Here is a 20,216-nt window from a genome sequence, read left to right as displayed (position 1 = left end):
AATCCCTTAAGAAGAAAGAACTAATCCAGGTCCATAAACCTGTTATGTGAAACACTTGGGTTAAGATGTACAATGCATAAATTTTCAGATTTTAGGCAAGTAATAACTACAACACCCCCAGTGGATGTAGGGTAGCAACCTGTAATCAAAACGGTATTTCTGCAACAAAACATATGGATATTCACATTTTAGGAAATAAGTAAAAAATATAAATAGGTGATTTTGCTGTCAACTGATTATCAGGTTTTGCTGCCAAAATGATTTTTAAAAGCTTTGATTTATAGCCTCCAAGATTTCATAATTATGCAATTTTCTTTCCTTCTAATTAGAGACATTATGTGTGATAAACTCAAGCCAAGTTAAGTGGAAACATTTTAAGTAGTTCATACAGTAACTTTATATGGCATGGCCAAAATATTGGAAAATCTCAAATCAGATGGCCAATTTTCAAAGTTGTAAAAATGTTTAAATTTTAAAAAAAAAGATCATTTAAGAAAGCATTTCAAGATTCTGCAACATCTGAAAGTGATGCCACGTATAAATTATCACCCCAAATATAGAAGGGCATAAGTGCTGGTAATTCACTACTTCAAGTATAACTCATTAGGATATCTTAAAGATATATAATTTGAGCATTGTTTTCTTAAAGTTGTTTTCTAAATACTCGAATTAAATGCTTTTTAACCAATAGACAATTACACAAATTAAAGATGTTAAAGCTTAAACCTGAATTCAACTCATAGGAATTAATAAAAATTCACAAATGCCACAAAGCTGTTTTCCTATCCAAAGTACAGATGAGAGAAAGGAACTTTTAGATTGTTTTAAAAGAACCCTAAATTATATCCTTTGATCAACTAAAACCACCTTGCGTCTGAGTATTTGTATGGCATCATGAAAAATTCAATTATCTAAATGAAATTTTACCAGCTTTTATTAGATAAAAATTAATTGTATAATCTACTGTTGCATTTACTAGAAAATGCTTTTGAGGAAATTGCCAATTATACTACGTGGTGTCAACTATCCAAACCCCCACTGGAGAAATTCCTTTCAGAATTCAGTACCAGAAAAGTTTGTCATCCCACAGAACTGGTACATTTCCTCACTTTGAAGGGTTTCTTATCATCTTAGAACCAACAAAAAGCAATTTTAATTAGGCTAACCATATTAACACTCTTGGCTAGCACACGTCTTTATTGCTATATTTTATTTGTATTTTGATAATTTGTTTCTTGTCAGTCATTCAAAATCTTTGTTCAAAATGAGGTATGTATTGCATGCAGATATAAAATGTATTACATACAGAGTACAGTTATTTACAATGGGGCGACTTGCCAGTGTGACTGGCACAAATAATACAAAAATACAGATTCAGAAAACCCAATGTTCCATGAGTCCAGAGTAGATCAAAGATGGGATTAACATACCTGACTTGTTCCAACAGTACAGATGAACACACTGTGTAAAATAATGTAGGCATTATTTTTGCCCCTACGATTTAATTTCTAATCTTAGATTTACATGTACTTTATTTATTTGGCTGAAACTTGTTTTCTGGCTGTAAATCAGGAAGATGAGGTTTTGAAATTTTTACATTATCAAAGGAACTCACTAAATGACTCCTTTTTTTCCTATTTTATTACCCAGTACTGTTTTTCCTAACAGTTTTAATTATCCAATAAACCCCAATAAGACAGTAAAAAAGACAGAAGTTTCTAACTTTTCCAGAGTTCCACTTCCAAATATCTTCATATTATCAAAAATGATTTGAAGGGAATCCCAGCAGTGAGTCAAATAATAGGTATACTAGCTTCTTTAAGATTAAAAAAAAATACCATCTGAATACAATCCCTGATAAACCTTCCTATCTCAGTATCTCAATTATTTCTTTATGAGGCATCCAAACACCACCTTCAACATTATATGACAAGAAGAAAACAGTATTTAGGGCTGTGATTTACAAATAGTAGGCTTAAGAATCTGGTAAGTCACAGTTCCTACAAGAGACCCACAAATCCAAATATGCCAAGCACTGCTTATAGATAAGATAAGCACTGCTTATAAATGGATAATTCACCACATGTTTAGGTATAGAATTTTAAGTACGTTTAAAAGCATTTATTTCACTGAAAAAATTTCACTATTTTTTCAGTAAGTGAAAATGAAAAAAGTATAACCATTAATGTGGAATTCATTAAAATGTTACAAGTTTTAAAATGGGCCTCATTTTTTAAGACTGGGTCACTAGTTTATTAACTGCCAAGCTTTTAATGCCAGACAGTCCTAAACATGGAACCTGCCTCTATTTTTACTAACTGAATGACCTTGAGAAAGGCCTTAACCTTGGTAAATACAGACCCACTGTGTTCTTTACTGGTCAGAATTTGCCTGGAGAGTTCTAGTCAATTCTGTGCATCAAAATTTCAGGGTGAAACAAACTGTCTATGGCTGTTAAGAAGGGTGTAAAAGGGTTTGGCATTCACAAGGTGGGAGGCACAGCACTTAGCCTAGAAGAAGGGGACTTCAGGGGAATTTTTCAAATGTTAATATCTGAAGGGTTATCAGGTTGATTAGAGAGATTAGAGGTTAGGCTCAGATTATACTACTAAAAATGGCAGAATTAGGAAGTTAAAGAGAAGCAAATTTTAGCTCAATATAAAGTAACTTCCTAATAATGATATTCATTTTAACCCTGGAACAGGCTGCTTCAAAAAGTATTCTAAGTATTAAAACAAAAGGTCAGGCTGAGGCTATAATAAGACCACCTATCTAGAATTGGGTAGAAAGTACACTGCACTGGAAAACTGATTTTAAATAATCTCAATAGTCTGTAAGGGGGACTAAGATGACCACGCGAGCTATGTTTTTATATTTGTCATTTTTCATAATAACCCTCTAAAATAAATAGCATATTCTAAAGAAGAGGAAACTGAGGGCACAGAGTTTAGCTTAATTTGATTATGGTAACATATAAGTGGCAGAGCTCACTTCCCAATCCTGATTCAATTTGGGCTTTCCTCTACCATCAGCAGATTTCAACCTTGGTTCACAACAGAATCACCTGCAGAATTTATAAAAGTTTCAACAACCAGGCCACATCCCAGACCAATTAAATCTATATCCCTAGCAGAGAGATCCAAGAATCATGGTGGCCTGTAAAGTTCCCAATTAATGCCAACATGCAGCCATGATTAAGACCCACCGCTCTATACCAAAAGTTGGCAACACTAGAACACACCCATGTTCATTTGTTTACATACTGTCTGTGACTGCTTTCATGCTACAATGACAGACTAAAGTAACTGACTTTATGACCAACGAACCCAAAAATATTTACTGCTTGGCCCTTTACAGTAAAAATTTGCCAGCCTCTGGCTCTGTATCATATTATGTTCTAGCTCTTACAGGACCCATTTTCTGCCACTGAATGAAGGTGGATTCAGAGGCACTAAAAAGTTGTGAAAAGTTTTAGCAGCTGGAATGTAGCACATCACTGATACAACCAAACTTGTGAGTTAAGCAAGGCTCATCAGATACTAATGTGATATCAATGACATAACAGAATTTTCATTTATAAGATATTAGAGGTAAGTTAAAAGCATACTAGACTACCAAAAATTAATTTATGATAGACCTAGTCCATTGATACAGCTAGGGGTGCTTGCTAAGATAATCACTAGCAATGTTATTTTTGAAAGTATGCACTGTGGTTCAAATTACTGCTTTTCTTCTCTTTGAATCACTCCAATTATGTGTGGCATTAATTTTAAGAATGGGGTTAGCGCTAATTAGTTTTGTCAATCAACTACTATACAAAAAAATCTGCTAACTCCTTATATTGCGTGTTATCTACATAAACTAAAAAAAAAACACTACAGGTTTCCCACCATACTACTAAATGATTAATTCATGCAGAAAAAGACAACGTAGCTCTAATTCTGAGAACTGCTTCAAGGTCTTCTACATTAAAAATTAAGACAAAACATAAAGTGCTGCTAAGAAAGTCTACTTACCATTAATACTTTAAAGAAACTACCTCTGGGGTTTTATTGCTAAAGACTTGATAAGTAGGAGGGGAAAGATCAGCAAATAGTATTCGTTACACATGCATACTGATTTTCACATGATTAAAAATTTCTACCAATGAAAATTAAACCCAAACCTAAACAGCCAGAGGAACCATTTCACAGGATTATGGCATTTTGCCCTTTGGGAACTAACAACAATGATTCTCTTTAACAGAAAGTACTCCATCCCCAGATGATCACCATCATGTAACTCAGACACTGAACAGTTATAGAGCTCTGAAGCAACACAAGCACTAAATACGACAGTGGTAGACAAGTCTGGGGTCCACACAGGAAAATCTCAAACCCACTGGGCTACTTCTTCAAATAAGTTAAACACAGACAATCAAATTAAACGTAAAGAAAAGTTTCAAATCTATTTTCACTCTTCAACAATGGTCCCCCATTCACTCCATTTTTTTAAAAACCCACACTACAAATGTGATATGCTGAGGTTCTTATATATATATATATTCCTTTGGGAATATATTGAAGAGAAAGGTCTCAGAGGCCTCTCTCTTACTTAACTAATGTAAATGAGAATGAAAATGAGGTAATAGTGGGACAAACTTAAAACATTCCAGCTTCTGAAAGATTTATGCGGAGCACAGAACAGCAGCTCTAAACAAAGTAGAATAATCCCATTAACATTTGCAAACTTCTATAAAACAATTATATGTTTACGAACAAAACTGAGAGTAAAGAATGTTAACTAGATCTCAAAAATGTCCTGAAATGACAAACGGATCACACATTACAACCAGAAGATTTTACCTTTTCCAGTACTGGGTACAAAAAGTGATCAGAGGCTAAAGATCAGGAAAGTCAAAGAACTATACATGGAGTCCACATTCCATAAAATATGGGCAAATTCCTGTATTTAACACAACCTTTGAGAAACTCACATCTACATGCTTAGAGAAAAAACTAAGACATGCCAAATCTTACATTTAGTATAAGATGATGTAAGATATAATATGTGCTTGTTTGAGTGATTTTCTCCCTTCTATTATAAAGACTCAAATTTTAGTATTACTTATGTGTATTCTTTTTATAATGAAAAAAATACTTTAAGAATACACACAAGATTATATCCAACCAGAATAAGAATGAAAACTGAAATACCTCTGTATATACAATATTTACCTGGTTCTTCCTTGATGAATGACAAATCTTCTTCTGGATAGGCAACAGGTGGCTGCATCACTGAGCAATCTTCTAAATTTGTTTCATTATTAGGTGGTATATTATAAATAAATCTCTTCGTAGCTTGGGTTTTCCTCCTTGTTTTGCCAGTCTCTTGAATTCCCTGGGAGCCCATATTATTCCAAATAAACACTTTTGTTTGACCTTGAGACTCATTTTCTGTTAATTCAGGTGAACCATCCTGGACCCAACTACTGTCATTCATTTGGTAGTTTTCTATTTGGCCCTCGTCGACGTTACAACCATCATTTTCAATTTTTACATTACTTGCCAAATTGGTAAGATTCCGTGTTGCCCAAAAACTGGCAACTTTTTGATCCCGTGATGAAGACAGGCCATCTCTGTTAACTGGTTTTCTATTATTATAGTCCACAACTACAGACTCTGGAGCTTCTGATTTAATGCTTATATTTAAGGCATCTTTAATGAAATTTCGGCAAGTTTGAACAACTTCACTCATTTGAAGATAGCTGGCCACTGTCATTACTTCAATGGCATTTTGGCTTGTGAGCACCAGGTTACCAGAATACAAGAAGTCCAAGATGACTGAAAAACCTTGAACTGCAGCAATATCTAAATGGGTAGTATTGTTTTGGTTAGGGCTTTCTTTGTTTGAAAAGCAATATAAAGTCTTAAAGAAACGGCTGCCTGCAACCAGGATGTTCTTATGAGCTTTAAAGATTTTTCCGCTCACCACAATGCTGACATCACAAAGAATACCCTTCTTCCTCTGTTCATTTAGTTGTCGAAGAAGTTGATAGCAATAAGAGTTCTCATTTGGCCTACTATTAAAGTCACAGTATCCCTCCTCTGATGGTATTTCTGACTCCTGTAATAGATGGAAAACATTAATATTAAATTCTATTTACTTTTTAAAGTCATCAGACCAAAGACAACAAATCATTATCAGTAACTTTTTAAAAAGCACTATCAAATACACTAATTTGTTAGTAATTATTACATATTGAGACTGAAGTGTTCACAATCCCAAATATTGAGAGGAAAGGAGTGAGTGAACAGCTTAGCTTGCTGCAAGCCACTGTTATCACACAAAAAAAGGAAGAAACATCCTGAGGATCAGAAGAATTTCATTTAAAGAATATGTATCACATATCATGTTATCTTTTTTCAAATATAGCTGAAGACATGGATTAAGAATTATTTAAGAGACTCCCCTGGTGGCTCAGTGGTTAAGAATTCGCCTGCCAGTGCAGGTTTGAGCCCTGGTCTGGGAAGATCCCACATGCCACGGAGCAACAAAGCATGTGCGCAACTACTGAACTCATGAGACACAACTACTGAAGCCCACGTGCCACAACTACTGAAGCCAGCGCACCTAAAGCCTGTGCTCCCACCACGAGAAGCCACTGCAATGAGAAGCCAGCGCACCACAAAGAAGAGAAGCCCCTGCTCGACGCAACTAGAGAAAGCCCACACACAGAAACGAAGACCCAACGCAGTCAAAAATAAAAATAAATAAAATAATAAATATGTAAAACTCTTGGCAAACATTGAGTCAAATAGTTTAGGTCAACAAAGTTAATTAAATCTAACTAATGATAAAGTTAGGACCCTAATAAAAAATGTGCTTCAAACTACAGGAATAACCAAGTATATAATTTCCCAATCAATTTTCAAAATGACTTATCTCTTTAGGATCATAAATACTATCCATCAGGTAAAATTCCTGAACTCAAAATTCTTAAATGTTTATAATCTTCCCTCTTAGCAATCTTATAAGTACTCATTACAGTTCATTTTAGCATCACTAAAGCTATGGTAATTTCCTATAAAATAACATGGGATATCAACAGAAAAAATAAAGGAGTGTGATCTAGATTTGGAATGCTGCCTATGCTAGTTATTAAGCGTGTGTCCTTGGGCAAGTCACCATGCCTTCTTAAACCAGAAAGCAGTAAGTACTACGAATGTTTCTAATTAAGAACTTCAGGACTTTACTCACAGAGTGACTAGGTGTCTATTCTCTCAGCACCTTGCTCAGTAACTTTCGTAGATAACTGAAGTAACAATTGTTTTCCAGCAAAAAAACGTGCTTAGACATTTCTAGTAGAAAAGATAACTGACAATGCTGACCTTATTTAAGTGTTAAAGATTCATTACTTTCTTTGGCACAAAATATTAAATACAAGTCATTACTATAAAATAATGAGATACATATATACAGATCCATGAATATATGAGCCTGGGAAAAACATGGAAAAGATACATGCTGGGAGGACTGATATACTTGGAGAGGAAAAGAGAGAAGGAGGAATTAGGGGGAAAAAGGGTGTAGGGAACAAAGCTGTTAGGAATGCAAAATATTTCTCATTGAATATTTTAAATGGTGGTGAGATTCCTGAAGCAATCCTACATCTCCATTTAACCCCACAATGGGTAGGGCTAAATTACAAAAATAACAGGTTTCATTCTGAGTCCTGAACACATGGGGTCATGCATATAACAATCCCAATTCTCTGAAACTAAACCAGATCACATAATCTATCTAAGAATTTTCGTGCTGCTTCCAGGTATGAGAAGTCAACTGAAAGAACCAAAACACTAGAATTCCGGGACACTTCAGTATTTCACCAATAGTGAAACATTACAGATAACTGCAAATCTGGAGTACAAGATCACTACAGAATGAAGCACAGAAAGTGGAGAATTTCCATTGCATTTCCAACTGACCCTTGGCAGCATCCCTATCACTTCCCAGAGCCTCAACTGCATACTTATACTTCATACTTATACTTACTGCATACTTACACTGCATACTCATACTGCATACTCATATTGCATACTTATACTGCATATTTATACTTCATACTTATACTTACTGCATACTCATACTGCATACTTATACTGCATACTTTTATACTACATACTTATACTGCATATTTATACTTCATACTTATACTTACTGCATACTTATACTGCATACTCATACTGCATACTTATACTGCATACTTTTATACTGCATACTTATACTGCATATTTATACTTCATACTTATACTTACTGCATACTTATACTGCATATTTATACTTCATACTTATACTTACTGCATACTCATACTGCATACTTATACTTACTGCATACTTATACTGCATACTCATACTTCATATTCATACTTCATACTTATACTGCATACTTATACTGCATACTTATACTGCATACTCATACTGCATACTTATACTGCATATTTATACTTCATACTTATACTTACTGCATACTTATACTTCATACTCATACTTCATACTTATACCTCATACCTACACTGCATACTTATACTGCATACTTATACTTCACACTTTCACACTGCACTTATACTGCATACTTATACTCTAACCCCACCCCCACATTCTTGCTCTGTCAGACCAAAATATTCTAAATTGGCTATACTCTCCTACTGGAACACCCAATCCTAAGCAAAACCTGCTAACAGCCACAGTTGGAGTAAAGTAATCAAGTTATCCATGATTAAGTCCCAAATGTTTGCTTTGAGGGGCTGGAGGAAAGGAAGTGAGGTAACATTTTAACTTTTAGATCTTGTACATAAACCAGTATGTTGTGAAGTTTCAAACTATTTAGCAAAGGGGATGGGAAATGTTTAGGACTTGTATGAATATACAAAGAACTAAACCAATACTAAAAATATCTAAAATAGTTACTGCTGTAGTATAATTTTCTACAGAAGCATCATACTGTTTATTTTTACTAAAAGACTTTTTACTAATTTGCTTATGCTCTCTATTCACTACAGCAAATTTCCAAACTGCATCTTTCTTTGATGCAAACCTAAAACTAAGCTTTGCTATGCATGCCATACCTGTCCAGCAAAGCTCATTCGGTTCGAAGTTCTAACAGGTATTGTAGTAACAGTATGAATACTTGGAAGAAGCAAAAATTTTAAGCACTAACCAAAATTTAGCAGCACATCATGAAGAGTCTGTGGAAGCAGTGAATTAGCATTTACAAGTCAAGAAGTACCTGAAGTTTATACACTAAGCAGTTCAAAACACTTTAAAAAGGAGGTGGCTACGTCATAGCAGTTATTTTAGGCCACGGTGACTGTTCTGAATTTTCTGGGCCAGTCCTAATTTCTGTAATTCTCTGCCACTATCAGACCAAATGTCCTAATTTTTAAAAATAACTTAGACAAAAGCCTATCCATCAAAATATTTGCCCATTCCATTTTTGACACAAACTATACAAAACCGAACACGCTATTCAACCACTATTTTTTCTCATTACTATTGTGCAAGAACAGTAATGTTACCTGTTTTTACAAGCAACACTAGCTGTTTCTCCTTCAGTATCGATCAGAGCACTATGCCATGTTTCTGTAGCACCTATTAAACATGCTCTTCACAATGAAGGGTTTACAAGTCAAGAGTATATGTATTCAACAAGCGGGAGTATTATGGGTATGGGATATGGGTAAAACAGAGCAAAATATGCACTAAAATAAACTGCCAATATTATTTGCTGAACCAAATAAATTCCTAGTACTAAAGACAAAAATCATAATAGATCCCTAAGAAGTCATCTATCTCTCTAGTTCTTTAACATTCTATGTCCATTCTCAGTATATTGATAAACATGAGATATCACTGATAAGTAAAAATATACTGATAAAAAGGTTTAAATATTTCCAAAACTAGTCTTTTTAACATTTTCTATTCCCTTTCCCAAAAAGGAAAACACGACTTAGCCCAGACATTAGTCTAAACTAGATAAACAAGGAGATTTTAAGGAAATGGACACTCAGACTTCAAAAATCAGATAATTTGCTATACCAGAGAATCTATAAATATGAAAAGTCTTCCGTTATTTTATTTGTGAAGCTGCTCATACGTAAAATTATAATTTTAGATCTGGAAGACACCTTAATTAACTTTTCCAAAATTAAGAAAATATAGAAAAATATACATTTGGTTAAAATCCTCACAGCTTATTATCTTCAAATTTATTTCCAGAGAGGCCAAAAAATAGTAAATATTTTACTCAGAGAAAAAGCTGCTAAAATCTTGAAAAATCCTGACTTTACTCACTTATTTAATAAGCATGAAGTGAATGCCTTCTTTAGACAGGTTGTACACTGCAGACCCAAAATGAATTAGTTCCCAACCTGCAGTTATCACTACTGAGCAAGATTCTTAAGGTACTGAAGAGTATAACAAGCATGTTATGAGAGCAGAGAGGAAGTGCATCTAATCCAGTTTTTTTGGAGGTGGGGGAGGAGATGCTTTTTGAAAGAAAGATCTGAGCTGAACCTTAAAGGATGCAAGAGTGGAATGGCAGGATGAGCACTCTAAGCAAATGAGATGGCATGAGAAAAAGAACCAAGATGGTCTACAGATCCTCACAATTCTAGATTTATGAAAGACCTTCACGGTGATCCCAAAAAAGCCCAAGAAATGCAAATATGCTCTTATGAATGTTTTTGGAGCTAAGCGTCTATAAGGTGCATCAGATTATCAAGAGATTTGAATCCTGCACAAGATTAACCACTGCTATAGGTGCCTACAGAGCTTTAGAAGTAGCGATCTGACTGAATTCACAGATAGAGATGACTGTGGCAGCAAAGTGGAGGATAATTATCAGGGATGAAGACTAGAGATACTGTGACCAGGGGAATCTATTGTTAATAGTGCAACACACTGCACTTGCCAAGAAACAAGGACCTTAATTAGGTAAGAGAGATAATAATGGGGGGAGAGGTGGAGAGGTAGAGAGGCAGAGCCTGGAAAAAAGTTTGGAAAGTAAAATCCGTACTTGAGTGATTAACTAGATTTCAAGGTAGGGGTGGGGAGGGAGATCAAAGGGTCTTCACAGCATTCTAGCTGGGGGCGCTAGATAATGCCACCAACCTGTAGAGAATCCAAGACCACACTACCCAGTCTCCCCACCCTTCTGAGGGGTACAATGGGAGAAGGAACTTCAGTTGCAGTGAGCTCATCTGTACTCAATCCATAAATTAAAAAATGCTATTTGGCTTAAAAAATCAAGTAATTAGTATTTACCTCCATACCCAGAATTATAGTCCTCTTTTGATAAATGGATTAGTAGAAAACACAATTTCCAACACAAACATCAAAGTGTAAGCTAAAAGCATTAAAACCAAAAATCTTTACTACTTTTGCTGCAGCAACCCACTGGAACAGTATACTGAAAGATTTCAAACATCAATGTCCACTTACAAACCCAAATTCAATTTCTAGTAATAAGGACAAACAAGGCCACAGCGAACATGATGCCAAATAGATGCCTGCTAGTAGTACTGACAAATTATGTAAGTCAGTAGAGAAAGAAAGGAAGATCTCCTTTGCAATCTTCTATCACTTCTCTGATCTCCTTGAGAGATGGCATCTTTCCTTGCAATTTAAGTACTATCCCTAGAAATTCTAAATCTATAGGGCTGGGGTATTAGCCTTCAGGTGATTACAACTTCCAACCAATTTTAGATGCCAAAAATATGCTTTATTACGAGCTCTCCTCAAAACCCACACATACACACTACACAGGTGCTTCTAAACAGCAACTTACACATATTTCATCGTGGTTCTCCCCTGTTTAAAACTGCTAAATAGTTTGCCCATTGTTAGCAGAATAAAATATCAATATAATCATTTCAACATAAAAAGATCATCCATAACCTGGAGTCTGTCTACCCATTCAACCTTGATTTTTCATCCTGCTCAACAACCAAATCATCTAACTTCTCAGACACATCAAGACATCAATTTCCACTATGCTCAAGCTGCTTCCAACTGCAGTGCCTGGAATGCCCTCCCCTCTTCAACACTTATTCACTTAACACAATTAAGTTAGGAGCCAATTCTACAAGCTTCTCCCAACCTTCACAAATAGAATTGATGACCTTCCTTAGTGTCTTAACTGTAACTTGAATATACTTCTAACATGGTAGCTATCATTTTATGTCTGTCTCTCCTTACTAGAGTACAAGTTTCTTGAGGGCAGAAAAATGTCTTATTTATATAGGTTTATCTTCAGTCCCTTGCATCTACCTAATACGTGTACGTAAGTTTAAGAGGGAGAAACAAGCCAATTCTAGATACACTGTAACATATAGTAAAAACCACAAGGGAAAGGAACCAGCTTTTACCAAATCAAACACAATGAATGACTGTTAGAACCTATGTAAGTATTATACAAACTGATTACTTAATGGGCCATAGGCTCCGTAGTCCTAATACCTATTTCTCCTTCCTAGTGAAAGGTTTTTTCAGTCTTTCTTCCAAAATCTTTAAAACAAACAAACAACTTATTTTTGCCAAATGCAAAGAAGGCTGGTAGATCTGTCTTACCTTTGCTTTTGTTGCTCACCAACATATTCTAATTAGTAATTTTAAGCAGATCACTGATCTGAATTAAATATTTACTTTCTGGGAAGGTTAACTAAATTTATAACAATAACACATTTGAGTGCATGTTTTAAGCTTACTAAACTGGAAAGAGTTGACAGAATGTGTGATTTAGGCTACGAAAATTTCACAACTGGGTAGAAAGTGATCTGAACCAAGATACAGTGGTAATCACTGTTATTAAAGCAATTTTAAAGTCCTCTGGGCCGAATGGTCAACTCCTACATGAGCTAATCACTGAACCTGACTCTTAAAGATATAGGCAGTTGTTACTCAAAACAGAAACTACATGTTGTCCCTTACATCCTTATAAATACAAGGGTATTTCTGAAATAGAAGGCTCCAGAACAGATTCTGAAAGCATATTTATGGACTCTCCCATGAGCAATCCTTAACCAACATCCAAATAACAGAAGAATATCAAAGGCTTTAAGAATGTACCACAGGGAATTCCCTGGCGGTTCAATGGTTAGGACTCCACACTTCCAATGTAGGGGGCACAGGTTCGATCCCTGGTTAGGGATCCCACAGGCATAAGGTACAGCCAAAAAAAAAAAAGAATGTGCCACAGTTTTTTGGCCACCACCATGGAATTAATGGAAAATAACTTTTCTCTTACAGAAGGCGTAAGAAACAAAAAGTAAAGTAACCCTTATTCACATACTAAGATTTGGCCAAACTCTTCTCAAAAAAACAGGCCTCCATGTGCTCCTGATTACGTTTAAATAAGAGAGGATAAACACACAGATGCGTCTACGTGCAAAGACTGTGGAAGTAGATAGAAGAAATTGTTATTGGGAGGTGAGGGGGAACTAGGTAAGAGGGAGACTCATCTATTATTTATCCTTCTATACTTTTCCAATTTTTGAAAATGAGCATGTATTATTTTCATAATAATAAAACTATCTTGCTAGTCCTCTAGGTTTAAAAAAAAAAAAAGGGAGGGGAGGATAAAGGGAGTGAACTACACCCTAGCCTCAAACTTAATTCTTGCTGGAGGAACTCCAAAACTCTTATTTCAGCATTTTTAAGACAGGACAAGGCTAATGCAAGATATTTCTTACGAAGGTAAGAAAAACTGCATGTATGATGAGAAAGTCTCAATGTTCAAAGAACTGAATGGCCAGAGGCTCTAGAAGTATGAAGAAGAGAACTGGTTTGCTCTCTAGAATCAAGAGTGATTCCATGAGATAAAGTGGCTCCCAAACTGAGAAAACTGGTAACACTGAGACATGAGGTACCAAGTCCCCCCAAAAAGTGTTGTTATAGTTACCTACAATGAAAATAAGTAATGATGACAATAACCGTTATCATTTACTGAGTGATTACATGCTGGCATATATACTTTGCTTACATGAAGAAACTAGAAGTTAACTCATTTTCCTGCCAAGAAAGATTAGGACTCAGGTCCCCCTTCTTTAAGCTCAAGAATGCTCTTACAGATTGTGTTATACTGCCTCCTACAGGTAATCAAAGGCTACATGGAATGGAAAAAAGTGATTAACTCTGCCCATAGGAAAAAATAAGTCAGTTCTTGAACCTGACACTCATGTAATAACAAGACAAAAGGATTCTATAGGTGGTACCTGGGGTCAATCACAAGGTAACACCCCAAACTAAGGTTAGTCAGAATGAAAACAAATAAAATCCAAACCAGGGAACCAATAAATAGTCATGTTAGACAAACATGACTACTAAACTTTATTACTCTCAGTCTAATGAAATAATGTCCTAAGAGAAAAAAGGTGGTCTAAAGATTGTATCTGTAAAAAGGGAGTTTAAGGGGGCAAAGGGTAAGGGAAGGATAACTCACGGATTAAGTTTAGAAAAGGTTTTACCTAAGGAATGAATTCCCTAATCCAGACATATGCCTAGGGGAGAAGGATACACCACACTAAGTCTATCATAAAGTTATCCAACTAATTCCCCTTCCTCTGATTTCAGGTTCACTAAGCAGCTAATTATAATTTGTACTCCCATTCAGATCTGCCTACACGAAGACTACGCTGAAGAAGATAAGAGCAACTGGTCCACTGGATTAGGAAAATTCATTGATTGTCTTTTTAAATGTTTCTAAATAACCAACTTACCATTTAGAAAAAGCACACTTTCATTTTCACAAGCCTTCCACCTCTCCATCATACTACTAAATAACTTCAGGAATATATAACTCTTTAAAGCCTCTAGACTCCTCTTCTGAAAAATGGGAACAGAATAATTACTTGGCAGAATAAGGGCCATCTGTATTTGGCATACAGAAGACAAGTTTGGCACTCCTGTGCCCGAGCTCACAAAGCTAGTAATTGCAGAAAGCTGAGATCTGAACCTAGATTTACTCCAAAACTTTTTTTTTCCATTGCAACATTCCTTATAGACTTCAGTCTCATTTATCACGAAGAACTGTAAGACTTGGGACAATTTACTTAACCTTTCTGGGCCTTATATCTTTAAGTGACCTTCCTTCTAGGGCTTAGGCAACTAAGACTTGTGCAAAAACTGTTGCCATCGCCCTCTGAGAAAAACAACCCTATGCTTTAACGTTAAAGCCTCAACTTCTGAGAAACTTCTGAGCTACAGGGTTATTGGATAGCGCCTAACTAACTCCAGTATAAGTGTTCCGAAGAGCAAGATCACTCCAATAAAAACACAAAGGGACTAATATCCGAAAGGTGACTTTCTAAAATCAATGGCTAGCAATACAAAAGAATAAATTCCATCCACCACCACAGGTTGTCTAAAAGTCTTCGAAGCACTGATCAACATCTGTCTGGCTTGAAAAAGGATTATCAAAATGGCAAGACTATTATCTTTAGACTAGAAATATTAAAACAAGAGCTAAGAACAACTAAAGTATAGCTTGTTTTATAACTAAGAACTTAACGATTTTAAGGAATCCGGTAAATACATGCTCTACCAGTCCAAATCAACTACTTGGTATAAGTAACTTTACATTAAACATTTCAAATATGCTAAGTTTAAAGTAAACTGCATTTATAAGAAACTTTTTGAAAAGGGGGGATTACAGAAAATCTCAGCACAAAAATCTGGGTAGAAGGAAACAAAAACTACCACAATTTACCAAAAGTATGCCTTTGGAAAGAGAAGTTCAACAAGTTTAATGGAGATGAATTTAGTAAAATAATCCACGAAAAAGGAGTTATGCACATAGCTTCCCCTACATTTACATACTGCTCTCATATTTCACATTATCCTGATATGATAAAAAATATTTTTCTCCGTTGGTTGTTCTCCTAAAAGGGGTTGCGTTAAAGATTAAGGAAATTGTTTAATTCATTCTTCAAAGAGTTACCAGATTTGACTTCCACCGGCAAGCTGAAAGACTACCAACATAAAGCAGCTTTCCTAAAACCACAGCTAATAACATTTTGACCCCACAAAGCTAACCCTACAGGGTTAAACCCTTCCACCTCGCGAATTAAACTTTCCTTTTGATTCAACCTGATGGGCAAAGAAATCTGCGTCATGAAAAAATTAAAACAAATTCAGCGCTACGATTAGAAAATTGTTATTCCCCCCTCCCCCTCCCCCGGTAACTTCTGAAAACTTGTCCCCAGGTTTTCTAACCCCCCCACGCGTAAGCTCCCGACACCTCTCTCCCAACAGGAAAGATGTCTTCACCCAGGAAAACGGGGTTTTCAGCTGATAAACCTTTCCCCCGAAGCAGAAGCAGAATACACCGTACCTGGGCGTTGGCTTCGTGGAGTTTGTGCTCGGTAGAGACGTGGTGCCTCAGAAGGAGGGTTTTCTTGTAGTTGCGGGTCCCTCGCGAAAGCTCGTCGTGCCCCACAGGAGGCAGGTCACCGCTTACCCCGTCCTCGGGGGTCTTCTGGCACCAGCCGCAAGACATAAGGCCAGTATCCTTGGAATAGCGCAGCCAGGGAAAATCTTTGAGCCAGGAGGTCTGAAAGGAGCACTGGAGCTTCTGCATTAGGGACTTGGGCCGCGCGAGCGGGAAGTGCTGGACAGTCTCTCCTTCGCCAGCTCCCACTCCGCTGCCCTCCGCTTCGTCCCCGCCATCGCCGCCCGACCGCCTGCTGCTGCTGCAGCTGCCGCCTTCCGCCCCGCTGCCGTCGCCCAGGCTCGCCCCCTCCTCTTCGTCCTCGGTGCTGTCGCTCAGGGACGCGCCGTCTGGCATCAACTCCTTCCCCTCCAGCGCGTCCAGCTCCAACTCCACGGCCGCGGGCCCTCGCCCATTGAAATGCCTCAGGGGCCACGCCGAGGTCTCGGGGCGGCCGCGGCTACTGCCATTGTTGCCGAGCCCCCCGCCGCCGCCGCCGCCGCCGCCTCGGAAGGCCAGAGTCCGACGGTTCCTTTCCGCTAGCAGGGGGCCCCCTGCGCCACCGCCGCCCAGCGAGGTGGGGCCGCCCGCGTCTTGGGGGAGCAGCAACTCCTTGGTTTCCTCGGCGGCGGCGGCCACCCCGGCAGAGGCCTCCAGGTCTTGGGGCTCCAGGCCCTCCAATTCCACTTCCTCGTCGGCCCCCCGCCCATTGAGCTGCTGCGGCGCTGGCGGCTGGGGCTGTCTTGGCTGGGGGTGCTGGGGCCAAGCCGAGGCCTCCCCGCCAACGTTATTGTTCGCGGAGCCGCCGCCGCCGCCGCCGCCGCCGGCGGTGACCAACCCGCCTCCTCGGAACGCCAGCGTCCTGCGGTTCATTTCACTGAACGACATGGCGCGCGCCGCCGCCGCCGCCGCCGCCGCCGCCGCCGCCGCCGCCGTGCCCCGGCTCGCGCCCGGCCTCGGGCCGCGTCCCGCGCGCTCCCCCTCCGCTTCGCCCCCGCCCCCACCCCGGGCGTTCCGGTCTCGCGGGGCTCGGCCTCGCCCTCCCGGCCGGCTCGCGCTCGCTCCCCGGGGCTGCCTCACGCGTCCGCCACCGCCGCCGCCGCCGCCGCCCGCCGGGCCGCCGCCTCCGGCCGCCTCCTAATCCTCCACCCCCGCCCCGCTGCGCTCCGGGCAGCGTCCCGCGCGGAGAAGGGGGCGGGCGGCGGAGAGGTGAGCAGCGAGCCGGGGCGCGTGGGGCCTTCGAAGTTGAGAGGCGGAGTGCGGGGAGACCCTCCGCTGCCCCCTCTTTAAAGCCGCGCGCACACACCGACCCTCCAAACAGATATCCTTCCTCCGGCGCGCCGAGGAGTCCCAACCCGCTGCCGGCTTCCGAGGCGCTGAGAGCGAGAAGCACGTTAAACTGCCGGGCTCCGCCACATAACGAACCGACAATAAAGCCGGCGGAGCGTTTCCGTCCGACCAGGCCCCGGCGGAGGTCGAATGGCAAATGAACAACGGACCGTGCGCCCACAATGCACCGGGGTAGCAGTAACCGCTGGAGGGGGAAAGGGTGGGGGCCGAGCTGGGGGAGGGGGGCTGGGCTTGGGGCTGGGCTGGGGTGGGGTGGGGTGGGGGCGCCAGGGGACCGGGAAAGGGGCCGGGCCGCGCCTCCGGCCTGGGGGCGGGGGTGCGGCCGCGGGGAAGGAAGTCGGCCGAGGAGCGGGGGACAAAAGGCCGGGCGGCAGGCTGGGGGTCTCGGGGAGGGGGCGGGCGTGTGCGGCCGGGGCCGGGCTCCGCGGAGGACTAACAGCTGGCGAGTGTCAGGGTCTGGCCGTCTCCCCGCTGCCCGCACGCACCTACCCGCGCCCGGGAAGCACATTTTCCTTCTCTCGCCACGAGTTCACCTGGGACTTTGGAAATAACTGTGCGGTGGGAGCTGCGCTCCAGCCTTGTCATTTGCTGGGGGTGGGTGGCGGTGCCCAAGGAAGTGAACTTATTTTGTTCCTTCACAAAGACTGGACCAGGCTGTGCCTTTCACGCGAGGAGGTTGCAACCACGGACACCTCCTCGTCTGATGTATTGTGTGTGCGAGGCAGCACCTCAGGCCCAAGGCAATAATCATTTCACAGAAAATGCACCGCCCCGAGTGTCTTATTGCTGTGATGAAATGGAAATTTAAATAAAAGGTCGAACACGTGCGTTCAGTGGGAAGTATTGACATGGGTGTTACATCACCAGCAGCCAATCAGATAACTCCAGTCGTGTTTATACTTCTACAACCACCTTGTGAGTATTACAGTATGTCATAACGTTATAAATATTAGGCAGGGTTTTCCCCAAGAGTGGGGAGGAGTCTGCTTATACAGACGCTGCGTGCGACTCCGAAGATCGTGTGTGTAAAGGCAAGAATTGATTTGTAAGACTTGTTTTTTTTAACTGTTTACACTGCATTTGGAATTTAGAATGATTAGAAGAACAGATGGAGCTGGAAATGAAACTCTTACAATAATAATCGTAGTCAAGTTTTTCAGAAGATTTTCCATCTTAGAGCCCTTATACTCCTATTTAAAAAATTTTAATATGCTAAATTTAGCAAAATCTAAAGTGCTTAGATTCATTTTACTATTTTGAAATGTGAAACAAACTTGTAAAAACACAAGAAGAAAAAATAAAAGGAAAAGCAAAGAAAACAAGAAGTGTGAAATCTTAAATTATTTTTATTCAAACCTATTTCAGGTTAAAAAAAGATTTTCAAGCTATGGAGGCGCTTTTTACTCTTTTAAGAAATATAATAAGAGGACTAAATGAAACAGTGTATGTAACCTTAAAAATAACTCAGTAAATTAAAAATTAAAAAAATATATTAAAAGTTTAATCACAAACTAATGTAAAATATGTTCAAGATAATTATTGAGTGGGAAAAAATGATATGTTACTTCTTACATTAATATATGTCAGGACGTGCATGGGGAAAAAAAATACAAACTCTACAGTTTTAGATTATCCTGTGTTAGAGATTTTAATCTTCTACATTATATATTAATGAAAATTGTGTATGTTTAATAAAGGGCATGTGTTACAATTTTTAGGTTCTCTAGTCTTGTGATTCAGAAATTTCTTCTTTTAAAATAATATTTAAAGCTTTGAATATACCATGTGGAATATGGAATATGGTGTTTTTCAAGATTAACTTTAATAAAAAAGCCAGATTTTCCCAGACATATTATAAAATACCATTTGTCTTTATATATATATATATATATATATATATTTTTTTTTTTTTGTGGTACACGGGCCTCTCACTGTTGTGGCCTCTCCCATTGCGGAGCACAGGCTCCGGACGCGCAGGCTCAGCGGCCATGGCTCACGGGCGCAGCCGCTCCGCGGCATGTGGGATCTTCCCGGACCGGGGTACGAACCAGTGTCCCCTCTATCGGAAGGCGGACTCTCAACCACTGCGCCACCAGGGAAGCCCTGTCTTAATATTTTTAAATGGACTAAACACATGCATGCACAACCAGACTCATATGTTATTGATTATATAGATTTAGTCAAAACAACTTTCACTTGATTCACTGTAATTTTGGTATCTGTGAAAATGAACAGTGTTGTATATCAAACAAAAAATATGACTTCTGCCTTATAGATGAAATGTAATTTTAATGTAAGGAATGATGATACTAACTTGCCACAAAAAGATTTTGGCTTTGAGTTTTTTTTTTTTCAGTAATGATCATATTGCCACCTGTCCATATTGTCACCTGGCCACCAG

General features: G+C 39.3%; 1 protein-coding gene across 3 annotated transcripts in view; it reads right to left on the bottom strand.

Annotated features, from left to right (window-relative positions):
* ZBTB10 (zinc finger and BTB domain containing 10) overlaps positions 1-18,400 on the bottom strand; it is a 30,174-nt gene extending 11,774 nt beyond the window's left edge. For 2 of the 3 annotated variants that reach the window (XM_065895517.1, XM_065895518.1), the window contains exons 1-2: positions 16,370-17,353; positions 5,217-6,105 (exon numbers count right to left, since the gene is read on the bottom strand). In XM_065895517.1, the coding sequence (XP_065751589.1) occupies positions 5,217-6,105; positions 16,370-17,353 (1,873 nt within the window). Of the gene's footprint in view, positions 1-5,216; positions 6,106-16,369; positions 17,354-18,304 lie in introns of those variants that run through there. The other variant, XM_065895519.1, reaches the window with a different exon arrangement.
* Between the last annotated feature and the right edge of the window lie 1,816 nt (positions 18,401-20,216).

This window comes from Phocoena phocoena, chromosome 17 (assembly GCF_963924675.1).
Source record: "Phocoena phocoena chromosome 17, mPhoPho1.1, whole genome shotgun sequence".
Lineage (NCBI taxonomy): Eukaryota > Metazoa > Chordata > Mammalia > Artiodactyla > Phocoenidae > Phocoena > Phocoena phocoena.
The sequence above is the reverse complement of the archived record's forward strand: the minus strand, read 5'-3'. Positions and strand labels throughout refer to the sequence as shown.